At 41.0% G+C, this 21,586-nt stretch overlaps 1 protein-coding gene across 5 annotated transcripts; it reads left to right on the forward strand.

Annotated features, from left to right (window-relative positions):
• Nucleotides 1–646: 646 nt before the first annotated feature.
• On the forward strand, nucleotides 647–14,332 carry SMAD9 (SMAD family member 9). Of its 5 annotated transcripts, none has more exons than XM_018554394.1 (6): nucleotides 647–1,104; nucleotides 4,795–5,057; nucleotides 5,141–5,243; nucleotides 6,486–6,707; nucleotides 9,868–10,124; nucleotides 13,975–14,332. In XM_018554394.1, exons 1-6 carry the CDS (start codon nucleotides 693–695, stop codon nucleotides 14,116–14,118), a joined length of 1,401 nt encoding a protein of 466 aa, XP_018409896.1. In that variant the 5' UTR covers nucleotides 647–692; the 3' UTR covers nucleotides 14,119–14,332. The 5 variants fall into 5 exon arrangements, with proteins under 5 accessions (XP_018409896.1, XP_018409874.1, XP_018409889.1 ...); XM_018554372.1 differs by having other exon boundaries at nucleotides 4,795–5,052; nucleotides 5,139–5,243; XM_018554387.1 differs by having other exon boundaries at nucleotides 4,795–5,045; nucleotides 5,129–5,243.
• Nucleotides 14,333–21,586: the final 7,254 nt, after the last annotated feature.

The raw sequence follows: 21,586 nt of genomic DNA on the forward strand, positions 1-21,586 counted from the left end.
ATGCGGGGGAGGCAATGTACGGGACATCCCAGATCTGCTTCGCTATCTTTTTCCTGATTTTTTTTTTAGTGTTTTCTTTTTTACTATTTTTTTCATTTTAATTCATTTTGTTTGTTACATGTTTCAGTGTTTTATGTGCAAAATAAAAAAAAAAAAACTTTGCCATATTGTATCAGAAACATAATTTTATTGTCATTTTAAATTTGACAAATTGTAGAATAAAATGTATACTTTTTATTTACACTAAAGCTGCTTTTTTATATATATAACACTGGTCAAAACAGAAAATACAATTTTTTTCATATTTTATTATTTTTTTTGATAGATTCCTTAGAAAATATTTTTGCACAACAATATTGTCAAAAGAGAGCCTATTTTTTTTTCCAAAAAACATGGCATGTGTTACTATTTATTGCCAAATAAACAGGAAATGTAAAAATTGCTCTGGTCCATAGAGGTATAGAGGTATTAGAGCTTAAGTGGTTAAAAAAAATCTGCTTTGTCATCTGAAGTCATTAGCATTAACTCTATTTTACAACACTCTGACTGTAGCTATTCTTTCTTCATCAGGATACCAGTTACTATAATCTGATATTGAACAATCAGGTTTGAAAAAGTTACTTCACAAAGTCAGAAGATTCAACCACCGGGTCTTTTCAGAAGCCTACTGACAAGTGACACTGACAGGTCTTATGCACACCAGCACCCCAATAAGTTCCTTGTTCTCCTTCACAAGTCCAGCAGTAAAACGGCTGCTGGGCTGGAAGCAAGGAGATGAAGAGGAAAAATGGGCGGAAAAGGCCGTGGATTCTTTAGTGAAGAAGCTGAAGAAAAAGAAGGGTGCCATGGAAGAGCTGGAGAGGGCGCTCAGTACACCAGGACAGTCCAGTAAATGTGTCACCATCCCAAGGTCACTGGACGGGAGGCTACAAGTGTCACATCGTAAGGGTCTGCCACATGTCATCTATTGTAGGGTCTGGAGGTGGCCAGATCTGCAGTCACATCATGAGTTAAAACCACTTGAATGCTGCGAGTTCCCATTCGGATCAAAACAGAAGGATGTCTGCATCAATCCTTATCATTACCGCCGGGTGGAAACTCCAGGTAACTATTACTGTCAGTCTATGGGAGCCTTCTTCCCTATCTAGGTTTCAGCAACTTATTTTGCCGACAGTCTTAAAATGCATTTCCACATTTGCAGCTGAATTTGAGAAATCCCCTCTATATGTTTAATATGTAACAAAAAATAACACACAGCCTAACAACCGCAAAAATGTTTTTTTTTAACCTTTTAGATGTTTCTTTGGTGAAGACCTTTGTGCAGACTCCAGGCTACGCAGAGCAGTTTAGAAGTAAAAGTAGAGGGGCAAACCGAAGGATAGACTGAGCTACTTCTCATTAACATACAATACTAACTGCAATACATACTTCTGAGTCTTTAACCCTTTGTTAGGACAGACAGTGTTCACATCTATATTACAACTGATTATGAAATCTGCCAGCACAGTACAGACAGGGTTCATTAGAGTAAACATAACTTCTCACACCCCCCTCCATCACATTACATAGGAGGGATTTGTAAGCAAGCATAAGGCACTTAAAAGGTAATGAGTGATTTTTAATTATTTTATTAAGTTATGCAGTATAAATGGGAACATATTACAAATATAAAGTAGGTGATATCCCAATTTGCCTGAAAAAAAGTGGAAATACGCTTTAAAGGACCAATATGATAAAAAAAAAAAAAAATTGTATTTTGTTAACTGAATGCAGATAATACCTGTGATGAAAGCATTCAGCATATGAATTACTTTTGTGTTTCACATGTCTTTACTTACATTTTTCTTCACATTTATTTATACGCCAAGCTATGCACAACACGTGACATGGGGTTGGGACACACCATATAACATGGCCAGAGGGGTGCTTACAATCCCTATCTTTTATTACTAATAAAAAAAAGTTATAGTGCACTGTTCAAGCTCCTCTGCCATTGTTACAGTTCTTCCCAATTCCTAAAAATTTCATTTTTGCTGTATAGCTTGACTTGCATGTAAATGTGGAGAAAAATAAAACTAAAGGCATATGAAATTAAATATATTAACTCTATATATAAGACAATATAACAAAATATAATATAACATATTATATATATAATAATACAATATCTTCCCCAGCCGCTGCAAGTATTCGACTGTCAGATGATTTGAACAATTGCTCCCCCCGTCTGGCGATATGGTTTCAACCATCAACCGCCGGCTTGTACATCCTGTAGTATTGTACCGGGCTGGTGGGAGGAACCACAGTGCCCAGAGGGGAAGCATGTATTCTACAGTACCACAATTGTAAAATACTTGGTGCGGCTGCGGGAAAATGAAGCATCAGCTTTTTAATGCACTGCACTGAAATGTAAGTATATAAATACTTCTTTTACAAGGGACCTGTTGCCTAAAAGTCACCCTGTGTGACTTACAGCTGAATTGCAGTAAATAAAGAGTTTCCCTTGCGGTGGGGCTCCCCTGCACGTTAAGGGTTAAATGCTTGCTTTTTTCTAAGGGGAAAAGAAAAGGCAGTTGCACTTCACCTTGTTCCTCTCTCCACTGGCAGATAACGCTCTTCTCAGCTTGCCAACGCTCCGGGTTGAGGGGGGCCCTCTTCATCCCCACTCACAATGCAGGACTGTTGGCCCTGCATTGTACGTGATCATGAACAAGGTGGCAAAGAGAAGTAACTTTGGGGGAACAGTTGTGCAGCTTGGAGGAAGCATGCGGGGCGTAGGATACGGTAAGTAAAAGTGCTTTTTCTGTTCCCCGTAGACAAAAAGGAGCATTTAACCCTTGCAATGCTGGGGAAGTCCCATTGTAAAGTTAACGCTTTATGTTTTTATTGTAGTTCTGCTTTAATGGTGGCACTAGAGCAGCGTTTCCTTTTTTTATTTCTGTCTAAAAAGTCTAAAATGTAAGGAGGGGACCCCCATGCAAAAACACATGAAAAAGTGGGGTTCCGTCCTTTGCATCAAAGTTCTGCCTTCACATCAAGAGCCCCCCTTAACCTCAATGCCCCCCTTTCACTTTAGAATTCTTCCTTTTACATCAGAGTCCCCCTTTATGTCAATAGCTCCTGTGCATGTTAGAAGCCCCCTCCTTTTACATCAGAACCCCCCTCCTTTTATGTAACCCACTTACATGACCCCCAAAAACCTTTTTTCAGTAATGGCACCCTGAGCATGCAAAATCTTGAGGCACCCCAGTCTAAAATGTAAGAAGGGGATCCCCACGTAAAAACACATGAAAAAATGGAATACTACCCTTTGCATCAAAGTTCTCCCTTTAAATCAAGAGCCCCCCTTCACATCAAAGCCCCCCTTTCACTTTAGACACTCCTTTTTACATCAGAAGCTCCTCTTCACATCAGAAACCACCCTTCACATTAGAAGCCCCCTTTACATCAGAAACCCATTTTATATCAGAGCCCCCCGTTCATATTAGAATCCCTCCTTTTACATCAGAGTTTCTGCTTTACATCAGAGTCCTACCGTCACAAAATTTCCAGGGATCCCTGATGAAGCCAGAAGGCACCCTGATGTGTCACGGCACCCTGGTTGAGAAAAGCTGCACTAGAGTATCATTGTACCTGCAAGTGAAATCTGAGAGATCCTAGGATCTGCGGAAGTCATAGACTCCATGTAGCATCATAAAAGACAGGGATTTGTGATAAAAAGTGATTATATAAATATATATAATGTAAAAAATAATATTTAAAAGACAAGCTTTCGAGAGTTAACCTCTCTTCTTCAGGTCAGGAGCAATACTACTCAACATGACAGAGTTTAACACTTAAAGTAAGAGAACGATGTTGGGAGGGGATGAGTGGGGTGTCATAAATGTTGGACCTGGGAGTAAAGAATGCATCCTGATAACCTTTTAAATCTGTATCTGTTCTCATGCTGGGCAGAACTTCTGTTTTGCAGCAGACTGCCTTGTCTCTGGAATGGATACATGGTGTCTGTGTGTAGGTTTGCAACCTGAGCCAGCACTACAAGAAGAGGCCACAGCTGCAAAGGGAAGTTCTCCCCAAGGATGAGAAGACATGAGGATTTAAAAGGAAGAGCAGCAAAGAGAAGGGAAACTACCATGGATTACAGTAAGGCACACATTACAGTATTGGTTTCTGTTAAAACATCTGAGGGTTTAATGTCACTTTAAGGTTTCACGAAATGAAAAAGATTCCATTGAGTCAAGAGATAGCAGTGATTCCGTTAGTGATAGTGAAAGTTGTCCTACACAATAATCCTCCTCTCTCTTGTCCCTCTCACACCACCAACAAAGGTACCGGTCATTGGTTTATTTTTCTTTATATTTTGTACAGTATTATATTACAGTACAGTATTGTAATAATTTTATATGAATATTTTTGGGTTGTGGAACGAATCATCTGAATTGCCATTATTTCCTATGGGGAAATTTGCTTTGATATACAAGCGCTTTGGATTACAAGCATGCTTCCGGAACGAATTATGCTCGTAAACCAAGGTATTACTGTATACAGTTATTTCTGATCTGTTTAGGGTTTATTGGTCATTCTATGTTTATTTGTTCTGTCTTTTGGTTATCAGGATGCATTCTTTACTCCCAGGTCCAACATTTATGACACCCCCCTCACCCCCCGACCCCCCCTCCCCCCCCAACAACTTTACACTGCTTTAAGTGGTAAACTCTATCATGTTGATCAGTATTGCTTCTGACCTGAAGAAGAGAGGTCAACTCTTGAAAGCATCTTTTATTTTATTTCTAGTCCTCCCACCGGTACTGGTTCCAAGACACAGCGAGTTTAACCCACAGCTCAGCCTGCTCGCCAAGTTTCGTAACACCTCCATCAGTAATGAACCACTAATGCCACACAACGCCACCTTCCCCGAGTCTTTCCAGCAACCATCGTGTACTCCGTTCTCTACTTCACCCAGCAACATCTTTCTCCACTCTCCAAACAATGTGGGCTACCCTGATTCCCCTAGAAGTTCCTCCGAGCCGGAAAGCCCCTATCAAATCACAGGTAAAATATTCGAATGACTTATTTGGCAGTTTTCAGTCTTAATTATGAAAACTCGCAGACATTAACTTTGTTCTTTATACCCTCAGACACCCCTCCACCACCATACAACCCCCCAGAGATCCACGGGAACCAAAACAGACACTCCGGTGACTCTACTGATTGCCAGCTTGTTTTATCAGCAACAAACAGAGGTAGATATTTGTCTTCTTTATATAAAAATGAAAGAACCAATGTGTCTCAGAATTGTAAAGCTTTAAAGAGGTTGTATGTTTTATTGGAACATACTGGTACTATAGGTGCAGTATTTAGCAGGTCAGATCATAACATCAGATTAAATGCATCCAAATCCTTTGGAGATTTACCCAATACTTGTAGGTAAACAGCTAAATTCACAGATGGAATACATATTTGTAACCTGTTACATATTAAAAGAATTGTAATTCTGTTCAGCTTGTGAACTATGCACCCCTGCCAGACAACATAGCCAGGTAATGGCTACACTTTACTCCTGTGTAGTTAATGTGATTCTGTCGCTAAAATCAGTGGTTGCTTCCACCTACCCCAATCTTACTGCTCTTGAGGCATAGCGGTTGGCTGGAGTAACCACTGAGCCAAGGGCAGGACAAGGAGATTGACACCCCTGGGATTGTTAAAGCTCCATTCACACATAGCAGTAGCATTTTCGAAACCGCGCCAATGTTAACATAGGCACAGATTCTGACCGTTTGTGGCTATTACAATAGCCAGTACATGCGGAATCCGCCCACAAAACCGCGCTTGTACTATTTTGCGGGAGGCGCAGTTTCATACCGCGCAGCCACTGCAATAGTCTGAACAATGCACATTTCAATGCATTCTTTTCTATGTTCAGCCCAGTTCCACGCGTATTCGTACAGCCGCATACGCACGGAAAACTGCTCATGTGTGAATGGAGCCTACTTTCTGAAGACTCTTCATTACGGCAGCATTTGGTGGTGCAGGCAGTAAAGCGGTCAGTGTTCACTTCTTTGCAGGGAACACTTTTATTTACAGTTTGATATTATTATTATACAGGATTTATATAGCGCCAACAGTTTGCGCAGCGCTTTGCAATATAAGGAAGACATTACAGTTACAATACAAATCAAGACAAAATGGTAAAGAGGGCCCTGCCCGTGGGAGCTTACAATCTTAAAGCACAAAGTCGCATTAATTGCAGTGGAGCTGAGTCAAGGAGCAGCTGAGTCAAGGACCAACTGGACAGTCAGAGCAGAAACTGATGAGCTCTTGCTCCTGTCAGTATGCTTCCAGTGTCAGACTGACAACACTTTGTAATGCAATAAACCTTGACAGGCTTACTCCTTCCTAACTAGTCATAACTAAGTGAGATACTTGCACTCGCACTTGTTTTATTTCAAGTCCGAGAGATTACATTTATTCTGCTTTTATCACAGAGTTCCGCCCTGTTTGTTACGAGGAACCATTACACTGGTGTTCTGTTGCTTATTATGAACTGAACAATCGGGTGGGAGAAACGTTTCAGGCATCGTCTCGCAGCATTCTCATTGACGGTTTCACGGATCCCTCCAACAACAAGAACAGATTCTGCTTAGGCCTTCTCTCTAATGTCAATCGCAACTCCACTATTGAGAACACCCGTCGGCACATTGGGAAAGGTAACTTTATTTGGCTCTGCAATGGACAGTTCTTTATAGAATGTGATTCTAATTCCTGAACTGCAGGCAGCAAATATACCATTAGGGATCAGAAACTAGAATTAGGCCTGATTCACATTGCTAAGAACCGGCCCGTACAGATCCATGCGGCGTGCGCGGCCGTATCAGGCTGCTCCCGGGAAGGACAGGTGCTGCATGTGATTGTACCCAGCAGCCTGTTCTTCTCTATGGGAGTACGCGGCCGTACGCTCACCGAGCTGCACATCCGTGCGGGTGTGGGTGTCCGTGCTCGGACGCAGGCAGGATCCATCCTGTCTGCGTACGAGCACGGACACTGACACCCACACAGATGTGCAGTTCAGGTGAGCACGTGGCGTACGGCCGCTACCTTGGACTGCATGATAAATTAATAAATTTTTGGTTATTATCAGGCTGCTTCAAACTTCAGAACAGCCGATAATAAGTTAGTGACACTGATCCTGCAGCAGTTCAGGATTCAGCTGTTACTAAATGTTTTCTGATTGTTGCAACAACGATCAGCAAACAAACATTCTTCTTCCAGGAATAGATACATTGTAGGAATAGACACATTTTGTATCTATTCATGAAAGAAAAAAAAAAAAGCCAGTATAGCTTGAGAGAGATATCTCTCGATCTATACGAGCTGTCAGAATGCCGGCAAAAGCCGGCATCTGTGTCCGCTTTGCTTTGACTCTCAGACACCCGATATTAAGGTATCGGGTGTCTGAAAAAGGTTAACCCTTTCATTAATGAATGCCTCTGTAGTAAGGGCAGCCATTAATGAATGTTAAAAGCTGATTCTCAGCGATTAACAGCCCTCTAAAGCAGCAAATAACTCGTCACGTACAGTGTACGTGACAAGTCATTTGGTCCCTTTGTGGCTGGACATACAGTGTACGTCTCCCGTCACGAAGGGGTTAAAGTTGGAGTCTATTCTGGTAATATTTTGCTTTCCCTGGTTGCTACTTTCCCATTTCATCAACATGCTAATGAAATGATTAAAACGTTTCCATTTTTATGCATACCTTATTTTAGATCCCATGGCATCAGCATTGGGCCTCTGCTTTTCTGCGCAATGCAGGCAGACCATGGCTGGTGGGAGGGGACATCAGGGTGGGTTCCTCTCCCCTGATCTGTTTTACCCCCTTTTGGGGCTTAATTGTAGAGTTAGAAGAAATGGGGGAGGACAGGGCCATTTATATTACTGGTCTTAAACCCCAAGAAATAGTTATATACACTGCCTGGCCGGAAAAAAAAAAAGTCACCACCTGGATTTCAGGCAGTGTTATGATCCGGGGTTGCTTCATTTGGTCATCTCTAGGTTCAGCAATGTTATGTGCCCTACATTGCCCAAGGTGAGCTACCTGAATATACTGAATGACCAGGTTTTTCCAGCAATGGATTTTTTCTTCCCTGATTACACGGGCATATTCCAAGATGACAATGCCAGGATTCATCGGTCTCAGATTGTGAGAGTGGTTAGGGGAGCATGAGACATTATTTACACACATGGATTGCCCACCACAGAGTGCAGACCTTAACTCCATTGAGAATGTTTGGGCTGTGCCAGAGAAGAATTTACACAGTGGTCCGACTCTCCCATCATCACTACAAGATCTTGGTGAAAAACTAATGCAGCTCTGGACAGAAATAAATGTGACATTGCATAAGCTTATGAAAACAATGCCATAGAGAATGTGTGCCATAATCAAAGCTAAAGGCGGTCCGACACAATATTAGAAGGTGTGACTTTTTTTTTGGCCAGGCAGCGTATATATCTCAATTATGGAGGGAGGACTTCTATATTCTCTCACAAACCTCTGCTAGTAAAACTGCAAATATACCATATAATGCATATAAAATGATTGAGGTAGCACATTTCTTAAAAGGCAATCTGTGGAGGGATTGGGCAAAAGAGGAGGATGGGGGAATGGAAGAAGTGGACGGAAGCACATGAAGAAAGAGAGGAAGACTGCGGGCCTATTTTGTCTTTGTAGCCCCATTGTAATCAGATTAAAATGTTTATGAATGTCAGGGTAAGATGCCTGCAGAACCAGGGGTGGCATACTGACACATTACCTAGAACTGAACTAATAACAGATTGGGGTGATCATTTTCTCTTCTACTTCTAAGTATACTGATGCAGAGTGGGTCTCTTTGCTTTCAGCCTTGGTGTACTTTGTGTGGCTATGAAGTCTGATCTTGTTAGTGTTACACGAAGGATAGTCGGTTGATTAGAGTAAGACGGGGCCGTCACCTAATAGTTGTCCATGTGAAGCAGCAGGTATAAAGCAATATATAGATACAAGGCATACCTACACATACAAATGCTTTTTCACCAATATTTATATAAAGTATCCATTATAAAAATATTAATGTCATGCCATCGATGAACATAAGTAATCACAGTACATCAATGACACACTGGGCACACATATTTAACTTGTACTAAAAACTGTGATATCCAAGGCACAGTCTCAGAGAACAATATATGCACATTGTATATAAAGTCATGAATAATATATTATACTAGAGTAATACCCACAGATTCAATAGGACAACAAAGTAAAGTCATTAGAGAGGTCCTGCCTGATGAAGGTGTTTAAACCCCCAAATGTTGGGGGTGTTACAGCATAGTTTGTATTGCCTTTTTCACCTTTGACTTTATTTTGTTTTGCTATCGAATTTAATAGTTATTCATTCAGTATGTTTGTGACTATTGTACCATGTCCATTATGTTCATAGGTTGCATGATCTTGACACTTTTTGAATACAAATCAGTAAAAAATCATTTGTATATGTGGGGGGTGTTCTTATTATCAGATATTACTTGATAGGTCTCCTTGGGAAAGAGCCTAGTATAAGTTAGCATCCCTTTGATCTACTCTTGTCTTTTAATTTAGTAAACATTGTGTGTGATACACATTCTTTCATTCAATGGGAAGAAAGTATAATGCAATCCATGATGAACATCCAAGAGTAAGTGGAATATGAAATGGGTGGCTGTGGGTTTGGGGTGTAACTTTTTTATGATCCGGGAACATTAAATAATTTAGAGGAAGTATTAATGGCATTTAATGGAGTGGCTGCAGATGAAGTAAAACTGTCCTCTAAAACAAGATTTTGTTTTTGCACCTAGGAGTTCACCTCTACTATGTCGGTGGTGAGGTATATGCAGAGTGCGTCAGTGACAGCAGCATTTTCGTACAAAGTCGAAACTGTAACTACCAGCATGGCTTCCATCCAGCGACTGTGTGCAAGATCCCAAGTGGCTGCAGCCTGAAGATATTCAATAACCAGCTGTTTGCCCAGCTTCTGTCCCAGTCAGTTAACCAAGGGTTCGAGGTGGTGTATGAGCTGACCAAAATGTGCACGATCCGAATGAGCTTTGTAAAAGTAAGCACTATTTCTTTTTGAATGTAACTGTTACATATTGTATACATGTAAAAGCTATTGGGCTGTCACCCTAATCCTCACATTAACTCTCCCTGCAACCTTCAAGATCTCACTAACACCAGCCTTTCCTGTACCCCAACACTAAGCCTCTCTGCTTCCACTTAGCCTTCTTGTAACAGCAATTCTACGCCATTCACACCAATGCATTGTAGTAACGTGGTAAAACTACCATCTACTGCTCATTACTGCAACACATGGCAGCGTATGAACTGCAGTGCAGTCCCATTTATGTTCAATGACACCCCAGTGCACTGAAACTGTAGCAGGCAACTCACTTCCACCGCATTGCACCACAATGCATACATTGTGTGTTGTGGTGCACTGCGATTGAAAAACTTCTAGTTTTGGCTAGTTGTGAATGAATTTGAGTGCACATAAAGGCATTACCCAATTTTTGGGTGAAATATAAAAGATGAGGTTGCGCTCAGTAAATAGATACCAAACCTATCAAACTTGTCCGTGAAAAGGGGAAAATTTACTTTTAAAGCTTTCATAGGTCATCAGTTTAGAGTTAACTGTGAATAATGGCCCTAGAACTATTGCTCACACTCCAGCTTGCTTGGCGATACCCAACGTCTGGCACAATAGTCATTTTTGTATGTAGGTGTATCTGTGGCGTGTTTGCGTTATTATGTGCGTACATGGGAGCGGGGGACTTTACACATTTATTTGGGGGTGTTTTTAACATTTATTTTATTTACTTTTTTTTTAAAAAAATGTTACTTAACTTTATTGCTATCACATAAGGGAGCTCACTTGCCCCCTATGTTATAGCATTTCAGTAGTTCTCTTCAAGGAGGCATTAGGGGTCTATGGGACCCCTAATCTCACCTTTGCAGCCCATTGAAGCTGATCAAGCACAAATCGTGCTTGATAAGCTTCTTCCCCACCTCTCTGTCCGGGAGAAGAATTTCAAAGCCCTTGGAAGAGATCAAAGCTGCCCAAATCACTTCCAGTGTAAAGCCGATATTGGGCTATACATTTGTGGACAGACTCCCGGTCGCATACATTGGTGACAGTGAAAGGATTCAAATACAGATTTATTTTGTAGGGTTTTTTTTTGTGTTTTCTGCAAAACATCTAAATTTTAGATACAAAATTTTGAACAGCTCACATGTTGAATGACCAGCCAGTTCATCTCCGTAGTGCACATTCTCGGTGCTCCATTGCACAGCAAACTTGCATAGAATAAAGCCGATCCGCACCTCCGGAATATACTTATAGAAAGTTCCTTTTTTATATTCAAAGTTAAAAGAATCTGTTTGCAATGAAGCCACATGCTGGTATGATTCATAGTTGTCAACTGAAACTGAATTTACAATCTCCAGCACTCACTCCAAGCAGGCCATGTATCCAGACTGCTTTTGGCCTATCTCCAGCAGTTACCGCCATGCCGGCTTTTGGGCTGGCATCCTCCCAGTAATGTGATTTGACCTCACTGGGTCTTTCTCACAGCTGCCATGCTAATTGTATCCAGACATTATATAGAATGGGCTCTGAACATGCATTTCTGGCTACAAGGTATCCCATCTTGCAAGAAATATGTTACATTAAAATAGTAGAGATAAAGCCATGAATGCTATTAAACAAATTGCTGTGCAACTAATTAGTTATCAAACATAGTAACATTATTATCACAATTTAGTGGGTATTATGTGCCATATATATCAGTCCAGTTCTATATAGATATATCAACAACAGGTGCTTTAAAATTGGGCCTTTGGTGCCAGCTAGTGCCTTCACATATATATATAGAACTCTATATATAGATAGATATCTATCTATATATAGAGTTCTATATATATGTGAAGGCACTAGCTGGCACCAAAGGCCCAATTTTAAAGCACCTGTTTTTACTTTCATCCAAAGCCTGCAAAAGAGGCACCATCATTTATCCCAAAAAATCACTAAATTACCAATACACATTTACCGGCAATTTAAATGTCATTTTATTCTTTATAAATGTAATTTTTGCTTCAGCAGGTTCTATACATCATACAGATGCACCACTTTACAGGCAGTGAAAGGGGACCCCCCAGGCACCATATTTAAAAGAATTTTTCATTTCTAATGTTTCATGTTAAGTGATGTTAAATCACTGCTCCTTTAAAAATTTTATTTTTTAAAAGTGTTTTTTTCATTGATACATGTCCCCCAGGGCAGTACCCGGATCCCCATACACTTTTTATGGCCAATAAATTGCATATAAGGTTTCAAAATGGGGACATTTAATTTTCTGAGTTCTACCCCCATAGACTTGCATTGAGTTCTAAGTTCAAATTAGAACTTTTTCCATGTTCGAAAGTTCAAATTAGAACCGAACACGGGGGTGTTCGGCTCATCCCTAATCCTGACATGAAGGTCCTTGTTCAGGCACTTCTTGTTATAGCTTGCCAACACTCTGTCTCTCCTGTGATGTCAGAAATGTCGCACAGACTTTCAGTGAAGAATACAAGTGTTTGCTTTAACCCACATTGTACAAGCAAGGTCCACAGCTGTCACCATCAGTAGAACCACCTTGAGAAATGCCATGCAGCGTTTGCATGCATGGCAATGTCAGCACCATTTCAGAGATGATTTGAGGATCTACAGCCGAGTAATACACACATTTTTTTTGTTAATAGTGAAGGTACTTGAATGTATTTTTAAGATTTTACTTCTGAGTTTAGTGTCACTTTAAAGAGAAACTGCAAACTGGTTAAAAGTATATACAAGATATAAACAGAAGAGAACATACCTCTTATAGCATCTGATGGAATGTGCACATACTGTATGGAAGGGTTAAAAAAATAGATATTGCGCCCTCCAATAAGTCCTTATTTGCAGACACTGCATGATGCTAAATATACCACATATGTAGGGCTGCAGCTAACGATTATTTTCAAAATCGATTAGTTGGCCCATTATTGCGTTCGATTAATCGGATAAGAAAAAAGGCACCAGTGATGGACTACTAGTTTGTATTGAGATTGTAGTCCATCACAGGAGCAAGCTTGGTGCGGTGGAAGAAAAAAAAAAAAGTGTGGTGTGCAATATAGTACATTATACAGCGGCATAATGCAGAATATTAGCAGCTATAGAGGAATACAACAGATCGCAGCAATAGTACACTATGGTGTAATATTGCTGGGATTTGCAGTCCTCTGTAGCTGGCGTTATTTTGCATTGCGCTGTATAATTTATTATTGCTGGCATTTGTTGTATTCCTCTATAGCTGGTGGTATTCTGCATTGAGCTTTATAATGATTATATGGCGCAATGCAGAATACCACCAGCTATAGAGGAACAACAAATCCCAGCAATAATACATTATACAGGCTGCTTAATATATTATAGCTGGGATTTGTTGTCCCTCTATATCTGCTGGTGTTCTGGGGTAGCCCCACTGCAAAGGTTAAGAATATTCTTAACCAGAGTTCAGCTTTAATGAATGGATTCATTCATTAAATCCTTCCACTGCCCTTCCTGTGTTGTGAGAGGGGAGGGCTTACCAATGTACACAATACTACTTGGTGATTTCTGTGATTGCTCATCCCGGTGATCAAATGGCACAGAGCCGCCCCAAGCTTTGCTGTCTAATGACAATGGAAGTATCAGCTTTGTCCGCATACAATGGAAATAAAATGTACGTACGGTAGGTCCACCTACCCAAGTGGTTACATGATAATACAGTAATTGCCGAATTTTTAGGCCCATAGCAGGAATGGAAAAATGATTCTGGTACATAAGGGGTTTACAGGTGCGAGATCTGAACTGGGTAAAAACCTGCTTTTCTGTTTTATTTTTTTAGGGCTGGGGAGCGGAATATCACCGTCAAGACGTCACCAGCACTCCATGTTGGATTGAGATCCATCTTCACGGTCCCCTGCAATGGTTAGACAAGGTTCTGACCCAGATGGGCTCCCCACACAATCCCATCTCTTCTGTATCATAATACAAATCTCCAGAGTGCTATTGCAGGCAGTGGCTTAAAGATGATCTTTTTTGTCTTTCCTTTTAATTAGTGATTTGTACTGTAAATACTTCAATCTCGGTTTATGTCACTTGACTTTTCTGTGTACCATAGAGAAACTGTGCTGAAAGATTCACGTTGTATGTTTTTGATATATATTCGAAACCATATTTCTACAGAGATAGCACTTCACTGAAGAAGCAAAACACTTTTACACTTTATTTCAAACTAGTTTGGTTCTCTGATGTAAAAAATATTTCAACTTATGCACTTAAACACGGTACACCACATAAGGATCTTATGTTTTCTTATTTTTTTTAATATAAATATTCTTTATTGGTAATTAGGTTTAAATATTTTTTTTATATGTTTATTGTATATTTAATTAGTAGAAAAGCTTTTAAAAAAAAAAAAAAAAAATCTTTCAAAATGTCTCATGTTGCATCAGTTGCCTAACCTTTTAATAGGTTTTTTTTTTTTACAGGGGCTTTCCACTCCAAAAGGCCAAATATACACCAAAACTCTAAACTCCTATGTAGTACTGAAACTATTAATTCAAGGCTTGTGCAAACGAGCTGCAAAAGAAATAGATTATTGCAAGCTCGGCATTCAGTTTGTTTTCAGATCCTTCTCCTTTGGATTGCTGTTGACTTATATGCGGAGAAAAGTAGTTCTGATGTCCACAAACCCCTAGGGTGAGGATTAGGAATTAAAGAGACCCTGTCACCAAATGAAAAAAATGCAAATAAAACACAGAAAAACAAAGTTTCTAATTGCTTGCTTGCAGTGTTTTTTCTTTCCAAAATCAATTTTTAGTGAATTGCGATGTGTCTCTAAACTTGCTGGGAAATTGACACTTCAGAAGTGTCAGTTCACTAGAGCAGTCCTCTTCATCCTTGCACATCATAGCCCTCTTCTCTTCTAAGAGTGTCTAATTATTGTCAGCTCCTGAATTCTGGGGGAATGAAGGGGAATGCTATAAATTGTCACTTGAGTGACAGCTCTGAGTCTGCTGGGGCTGCTGACATCACATCCAAGATGGCAGCGCGCATCAGCAGTCTAAGGGCTTTGGATGTCTTCAGAAGGGAGGCATTTACTAGTAATTAACATGCCTAAAATATGTTAAATGTACATATAATATTATGAGAAGATTGTTGTTGAAATTAATGATCTGGTAACAGGGTCTTCTTTCTGTGCTTTTACCTTCAAAATTGGTTTAGTTAGGGCTTTGGTCATTCAAGTACACTTATCTACCCTGCCTAGTCGCTCTAATGGAAAGCTGTCCAACTTTCCTCTCCCATAGCTGCTTATTTACGTGAGCTGCGTGGCCTCCCATAATATGTATATCCTCTCTGCTGGTTGTTCGCTATTGTGCAGGGAATCCCCTTCGAATTCTATTGGGTCACCTGTCGAGTGCAGGGTGTAGAACTTCAAGGGAAGCTCCTATATTTCTATCCTGATAGATTCCTTTTCTGTTTTAGGGTTTGTATGTGGGTTGGGGTTAAGTTTTAGGGTCAGCTTAAAGGTTAGGGTTCAGGACACATGGGGCATGCTTTTTTATTTACATGTTTTTAGCACTGAGCTGAGAACTTCCAGAGCCAGGTTAGTGCTACCGAAGACCAGCATTTGGACCCTATTGACACACTAGGTATATTTTGCTTAGAACATTCATTTTCATTTGCTGATGGTGTATCTTAAAAATATATATCAATTATCACAGTCATCTCATCCCTTTCTAAGGCTTGTGGTAATAGTACTGTAATGTCCTAGAGCTAGGGAGAATTGTTGCGGCAATAAGAAGATAAACTATTCAGATTCTGAGAAAACAGCTACAGTAATATGCCGTTGAGTTGTGTTTAAGTAGAAACAGAGACTTAGTGTAATCTCTTCCGTTAGTAATAAAGCCATGTTGTTCATTCTTTTGGATAAAAAGTAATTTAGAAACCTTTATTCATTATTGTATGCACTGTATCAATAAATGAAGTATTGAAAAGACTGGGTCAGTTATTTGTACGGACAATGTTTGCGTTCACTTCCTTATGGGTAACCAAGGCTAAGATATTTGTCATTTTGTCTCTATCCCCAGCAAGATCTGTGGATTTCTAACCCATGCTGAGAATGTAGCTTTTGGATACCCATTGCCAGAAGATAGCAGTCCTAAGAAACAGGAGATTTTTGGGTTGATTTACTAAAGGCAAATAAGCTGTTTACATTGCAAGTGAATTTTCACTTTACAACCCCATTGAGTCAGCTGTTATGTTTGTAAGATGAAGATAATTTGCACAAACAGTCTATCTGGTTGTAATTTTTGGGCCACATATTGGTACCATTTCTGTCCACTAGGTAAGTCACACAAGAAATAGTGGTGGGTCCCAAAGCTACAGAGCACAGACAACTGTTTAGGTGTTCTTCATTCTCCATAAGACATTTAATGGCCTGTGACAGCTTAATTGGCCTGTTAAACATAGCTGTGAGTTGTACTGTTGATCTTTTACGATTTAATTTCACCACACGTTTAACCCCTTCATGACTGAGGCCCTTTTTTCATTTTTTGCACCCATGTTATATTCCACATTTTAGGCCTGAAAATGACTTAAAACCCCCTAACATTATATATACGGGACCTGGAAGTGGGTGGGCTATATTAGGCAGCAAGTGAACATTTCGTCCCCGACTGTGTGTTGGAAGCAGAAACTTCAGGATGGTCGACTGGTGAGGAGAGAGAGAGCCGCTGGCTGTCCAAGCTTGGCTATCCTGAAGTGACAGCTCCCTCCCAGCCCCCTTCCCCTGCTGGCTGCAGCGCTCTATTTTTCACCGGATCCCCTCTGCCTCTGCCCATACAGGCGGGAGAGAGCAGCGGGGATCCGAAGAGAAGATGGAGCCTGTGCCACTATTCTTCTCCCTGCCGAGCCGCGGCTGTGTTGCCTCATGGTAGCTAGGGCTCTGCTGTGGCCATATATTATATTAAAGCCAATGTAAGGACTTACCTGCTGCGGGCCATGGGCACAGCCTGCATGTCATGTCCATGAGCCCGCAGCTTCTCCAGGTCCCGCACCGTCAGGCATTGAGCAGGGATGATAGCAGGGATCTTCCTGTTGTGAAGGCTCAGCTGAGCTCAGTAGATCCTATAAGGCCTCCGGCACCCCCTGCTGCTGACAACAGTATAGTGTTAGGGAAATGTGTATACATTGTGTATGCTCTTGAAGAGACAGTGCATAGTAGTGAAACCAATGCCTCCTCCTCCTGTGACATCACGGAGGCACCAGTACCTATAAATACCAACTTCCTCCACAAAATGGCGCTTGGTTATAGTTACCTTTACCTTGGATAGGAGCACCTTAATGGTGGCTACCTCGCATACAGACTCCAGCCTCCAACCCACTGACAGCCAGCTAGTATTTTCAGAAGGAGACAGCAATAGCAGTACTTTAATGGTGGGTATGACAGTAAGGTTTGAGATCTGGCATTTCTGGACAAGGTCCCTATACGTGTAATGTATGTGCCTTTTTCCTAAACCTTTAAAAAAGAAACCAAAATGTCAAGGGATGGGTGGCACTGTATTTCAATGTATAAAACATATAAATGTACAAAATACATACAAACTGTACAATCATCACAAAATGTCATTTAGACTTAACGGCATGGGCCATTGTCAGAATCCATGATCGTTCCTAACACTGTTTTTGGTCTCAAGTGAATTAGTTGCAGTAAAAGACATTAGTGAATGTACAGAAATGTTCCAACATAACAATGAAACATAAATACTTTAACAATTATCGAATACAACACCACAACACTTCACTTACAACATACGCCACATACAACAATGTACAGCGTTGAGAAAAACAATGTGATGGCTTTGTGTAACCGGTTACAGTAAGCATTGGTAGAGAAATGTTAGAGTTTTAATTTTTGAGGAGGATTTGTCAAAATGTTTAAGTAGTCGGAACTGGCACTGCTGTTCCCTTTAAAAGGTGCCTAGAGGCAGTGAAGAAAATCTGCTTGACCCAGCCGTTCATGCTTGAATTAGGGAACAACCATGCGCCAGAAGACCCTACCCGATCATAGAAGATATCACCTGTCTGAGCCTTCTTAGGTGGTGGGAAGATTTGATTAACCAGAATGAATGTTTCCCACATGGATTGCACTTATCCGTGTAGTAATCACATTCTTTACTATGCAGGTAGCAAACATCTACAGACGTGGACAAATTTGTTGGTACCCTTACAGCTTATTGAAACTATGCTTAGGGCTGGTTCACGACATAAACGCAAAAGCGGTCAGTGCAGCCTAATGCACAGGCAAGGCAAACTGCCTGATCTTAAACAGACATTGCATTGAAGTGTTGTGCTCTGGAGAAAAAAAAAAGTACTGCATGCAGCCCTTTTTTCCCCAGCAGAGCACAGTTTGGCACGGTACAACCGCATCACGCCTCCCTGTGCTGATAGCACTTCAAGAAATGCTACAGGTGACATTTCAATAAAGTTCTACAAAAAAAAGGTAATAGTGTGATTCATTGGGATTGGCGCATTAACAAAGGAACTGTATGCATACCTGTCATGCTGGGTCGAACGAGCCCTCATTCCTCCTGAAAAAAATATTGATATTAAAAGCAATTGTCTCATGTGCCTGTCGCAGGTCATGGGTCCTCCCACAGAATAGTGACCCAAAACACACTCTGAAGTGGCCCTGATCTGAATTCTATTGCACATCTATAGAAAGAGCTAAAACATGCAGCCTGGAGAAGGCACCCTTCAAACCTGAGACAGCTGGAGCAGTTTGCATAAGAATGGGCCAAAGTACCTGTTGGTGGGTGAGAAGTCTCATTGAGAGCTACAGACATTTGCAATGATTGCCTCTACAGCTTGTGCAACAAAATATTAGGTTACGGGTCCCATCATGTTTGTCTATGCTTTTTTCATTTTTTTAATATCCTGTTGAATCAAACATCAGAGGCAAAGTCTGATATTTATTAAAAGGAGAAATATGGGATGAGTAAAATACACTCATCCCAATAGTTGGAGCTGATGTGTGACACTGCATCAGGCACAGGTCAGCTCTATTGATCGAGTACTGAGTGATCACATACTGCTGATGGCTCACTTCCCGATCTTCTCCCTGCAGAGAGCGGTGAATGTCATTCACTGCTCCCGGCAGGGATTCCCCCCTCCCCTATCCGTTCCCCCATTGCTAACTGCAGGGATAGACGGGAGGGTGCGGGTACAACTGAATCTGACTCTAGAGAGGCAGAGCAAGCTGTCAATCAGGTAGCGGGGTGGATCCTGACAACATTGTTGAGATATTTCCCAGCTGCAGCACGGCTCTGCACTGTTAGCATCGGGCAATAGCAAATTTGTCCATGGTTGTCTCAGATGCACCTCGATATAGTGAAGGAAAAAAAAAAAAAAGGATTTTAGGTGCAGCAATGTGTATTTTCAGGAACATTGTAACATGCACTAACACATCTATGACATAGGAAACTTTAATTACACTACATAATGCATGACTGACCTCTCAAGAGAAACATGGAGGCTGCCAGTGCTGACCTCTTCTACAGTTGCATGGCTGTCATGCTTTTCATCTTGTCAATATTTGCAGCAGGTCAGTGACCCAAAGTATTGAAGCCAGAGGGTCAGCTTAACAAGCAGGAAACCAGCACTTTAAAAAAAAAAATTTAAATATTTCTCTCATGACAGGTTTACTCTATAATATACAAACAAGTAGTGTGTAAAACACATGCAATTCAGGCTATGTTCACACCTGGGCGATACCTCACAGCAATCGTACATGATTCCGTGCGGATTGCCGCGTGGTCAGGAGTCGCCAAAGTGTGAACCGATCGCGCTGTGGGTGCCATTATTTTCTAATGGCACCCAGTCACGCCGGGCGGATCGCGCGGTTTCCCGCCGCGATTCCGCCCGTGCTTCTGAACACTAAAACAGCCGTGCGCGGTGTATCGCAAAAAGAAGGTACTGCCTGCATTGTGCAGGACCGCACGACACACGGGATGCGCGCCCCGAATGTGATGCAGGTGTGAACCTGGCCTCAATCAAAAGTAGAGTGTGTACAAACCTTGTCAATCAGATGCGTCATGCAATAATTGTCAGCTCCCGCACACTGGGCTACATACTCCAATTTTCTCCAGCAAGGTGATCTGCACACAGGTCTTCAAAAGCAAAACGTTTAGCACTATGGCTCTTGAATTAATTTTCATATGCAAAACATAGAAGCGCTAAACGTTAAAAAGTTCTCCAAAGATGACATAATGGTAACATTACAAGCCATAACAGCTCTTTATCATACCTGGCATTCACACGTGTGATGTTTGGGATTGCTGTTGCAGACCTTGGTGTATCAATCATGAAAAAGTGTTGCTCCATGTGCATAGATGATGTCAAAAGGCCCTAAACATCCATACAACCTATCCACTCCACTCAAGTCGGGCAGAGGTCTATAGCATATCTAAACCCAAAAACAAGAATGTAATATACTGCAGCTCACCGGTCCTCAGATGTGGTGGCTGCATTAGTTTTCTTTTTCCTTTATTTTCACCTGGTGATCCTGTGAATAATACTTCCTGTCCTAGGGTGAGGTGACTACACTCGCTCCGACCACTGTATCTATGAAGGGAGCCACGGTTATCACCCAATCCTCTCCCCTGATTAGGCTACAAACACATCTTCTTCTGTTTCTCTAAATTAACTGGGAAGTGGGGAATTTGTAGTTTACAGAAGATAGCTTGGAAAGAAGATAACAATGTGTGTGATTTCAGTCCAATTTACAGAAGTACACGGCATTCCTGACAAGATTAACAGCGATTTTCTGTACTTGCTGAAAATGTTAACTTGACAAAAAAAAATGAAGGCAGCCACCACATCCAAGGACTGGTAAGTTGCAATATATGACATTTTTGTTCTTGGGTTTGGATATCCTTTAACACAGAGAGCGAGAAATTCAGCTCCTGAACCAACATCTGGACAGCCTGAGGCACCGCAAGTGGCCCTGTTGTGACCTCGTCTCACCATACAACACTGTTATGAATCTGTGATTAGGACGGAATTGGGCGTCAGGGTGCTTTTGTTACATAGAGAGGATGAATGGATCAAAGATTAGGGCACACAAGGGACAAGTGTAAAAACAAAATACACAAAGCATAAATATATGAATTCCAATGTCCTGGCTGGTACATCAATGTCTAGTAGTCTCCTCTGAAGCCCGGACTGTAAAACGACAGGAAAATCTACCTTTTTGGTTAGAAGACATTCAAAACAAAGTATTTTTATATACACACCGTCTTCTCTGCTCTTGTGCTCATTTAAAAATATGAAAACTCAATTTTGTTTTCTGTCTTCAAGAAATGTAACTAGCCTGCCTATTTCTTAAGGAAGAACTCCGGGCAAAATTTTTATTAACTCCTGCAGTGAGGGAACTCCAGTGAGGGTTAACTGCT

Source organism: Nanorana parkeri, unplaced genomic scaffold (assembly GCF_000935625.1).
Source record: "Nanorana parkeri isolate BGI_ZX_2015 unplaced genomic scaffold, ASM93562v1 scaffold8, whole genome shotgun sequence".
Classification (NCBI taxonomy): Eukaryota; Metazoa; Chordata; class Amphibia; order Anura; family Dicroglossidae; genus Nanorana; species Nanorana parkeri.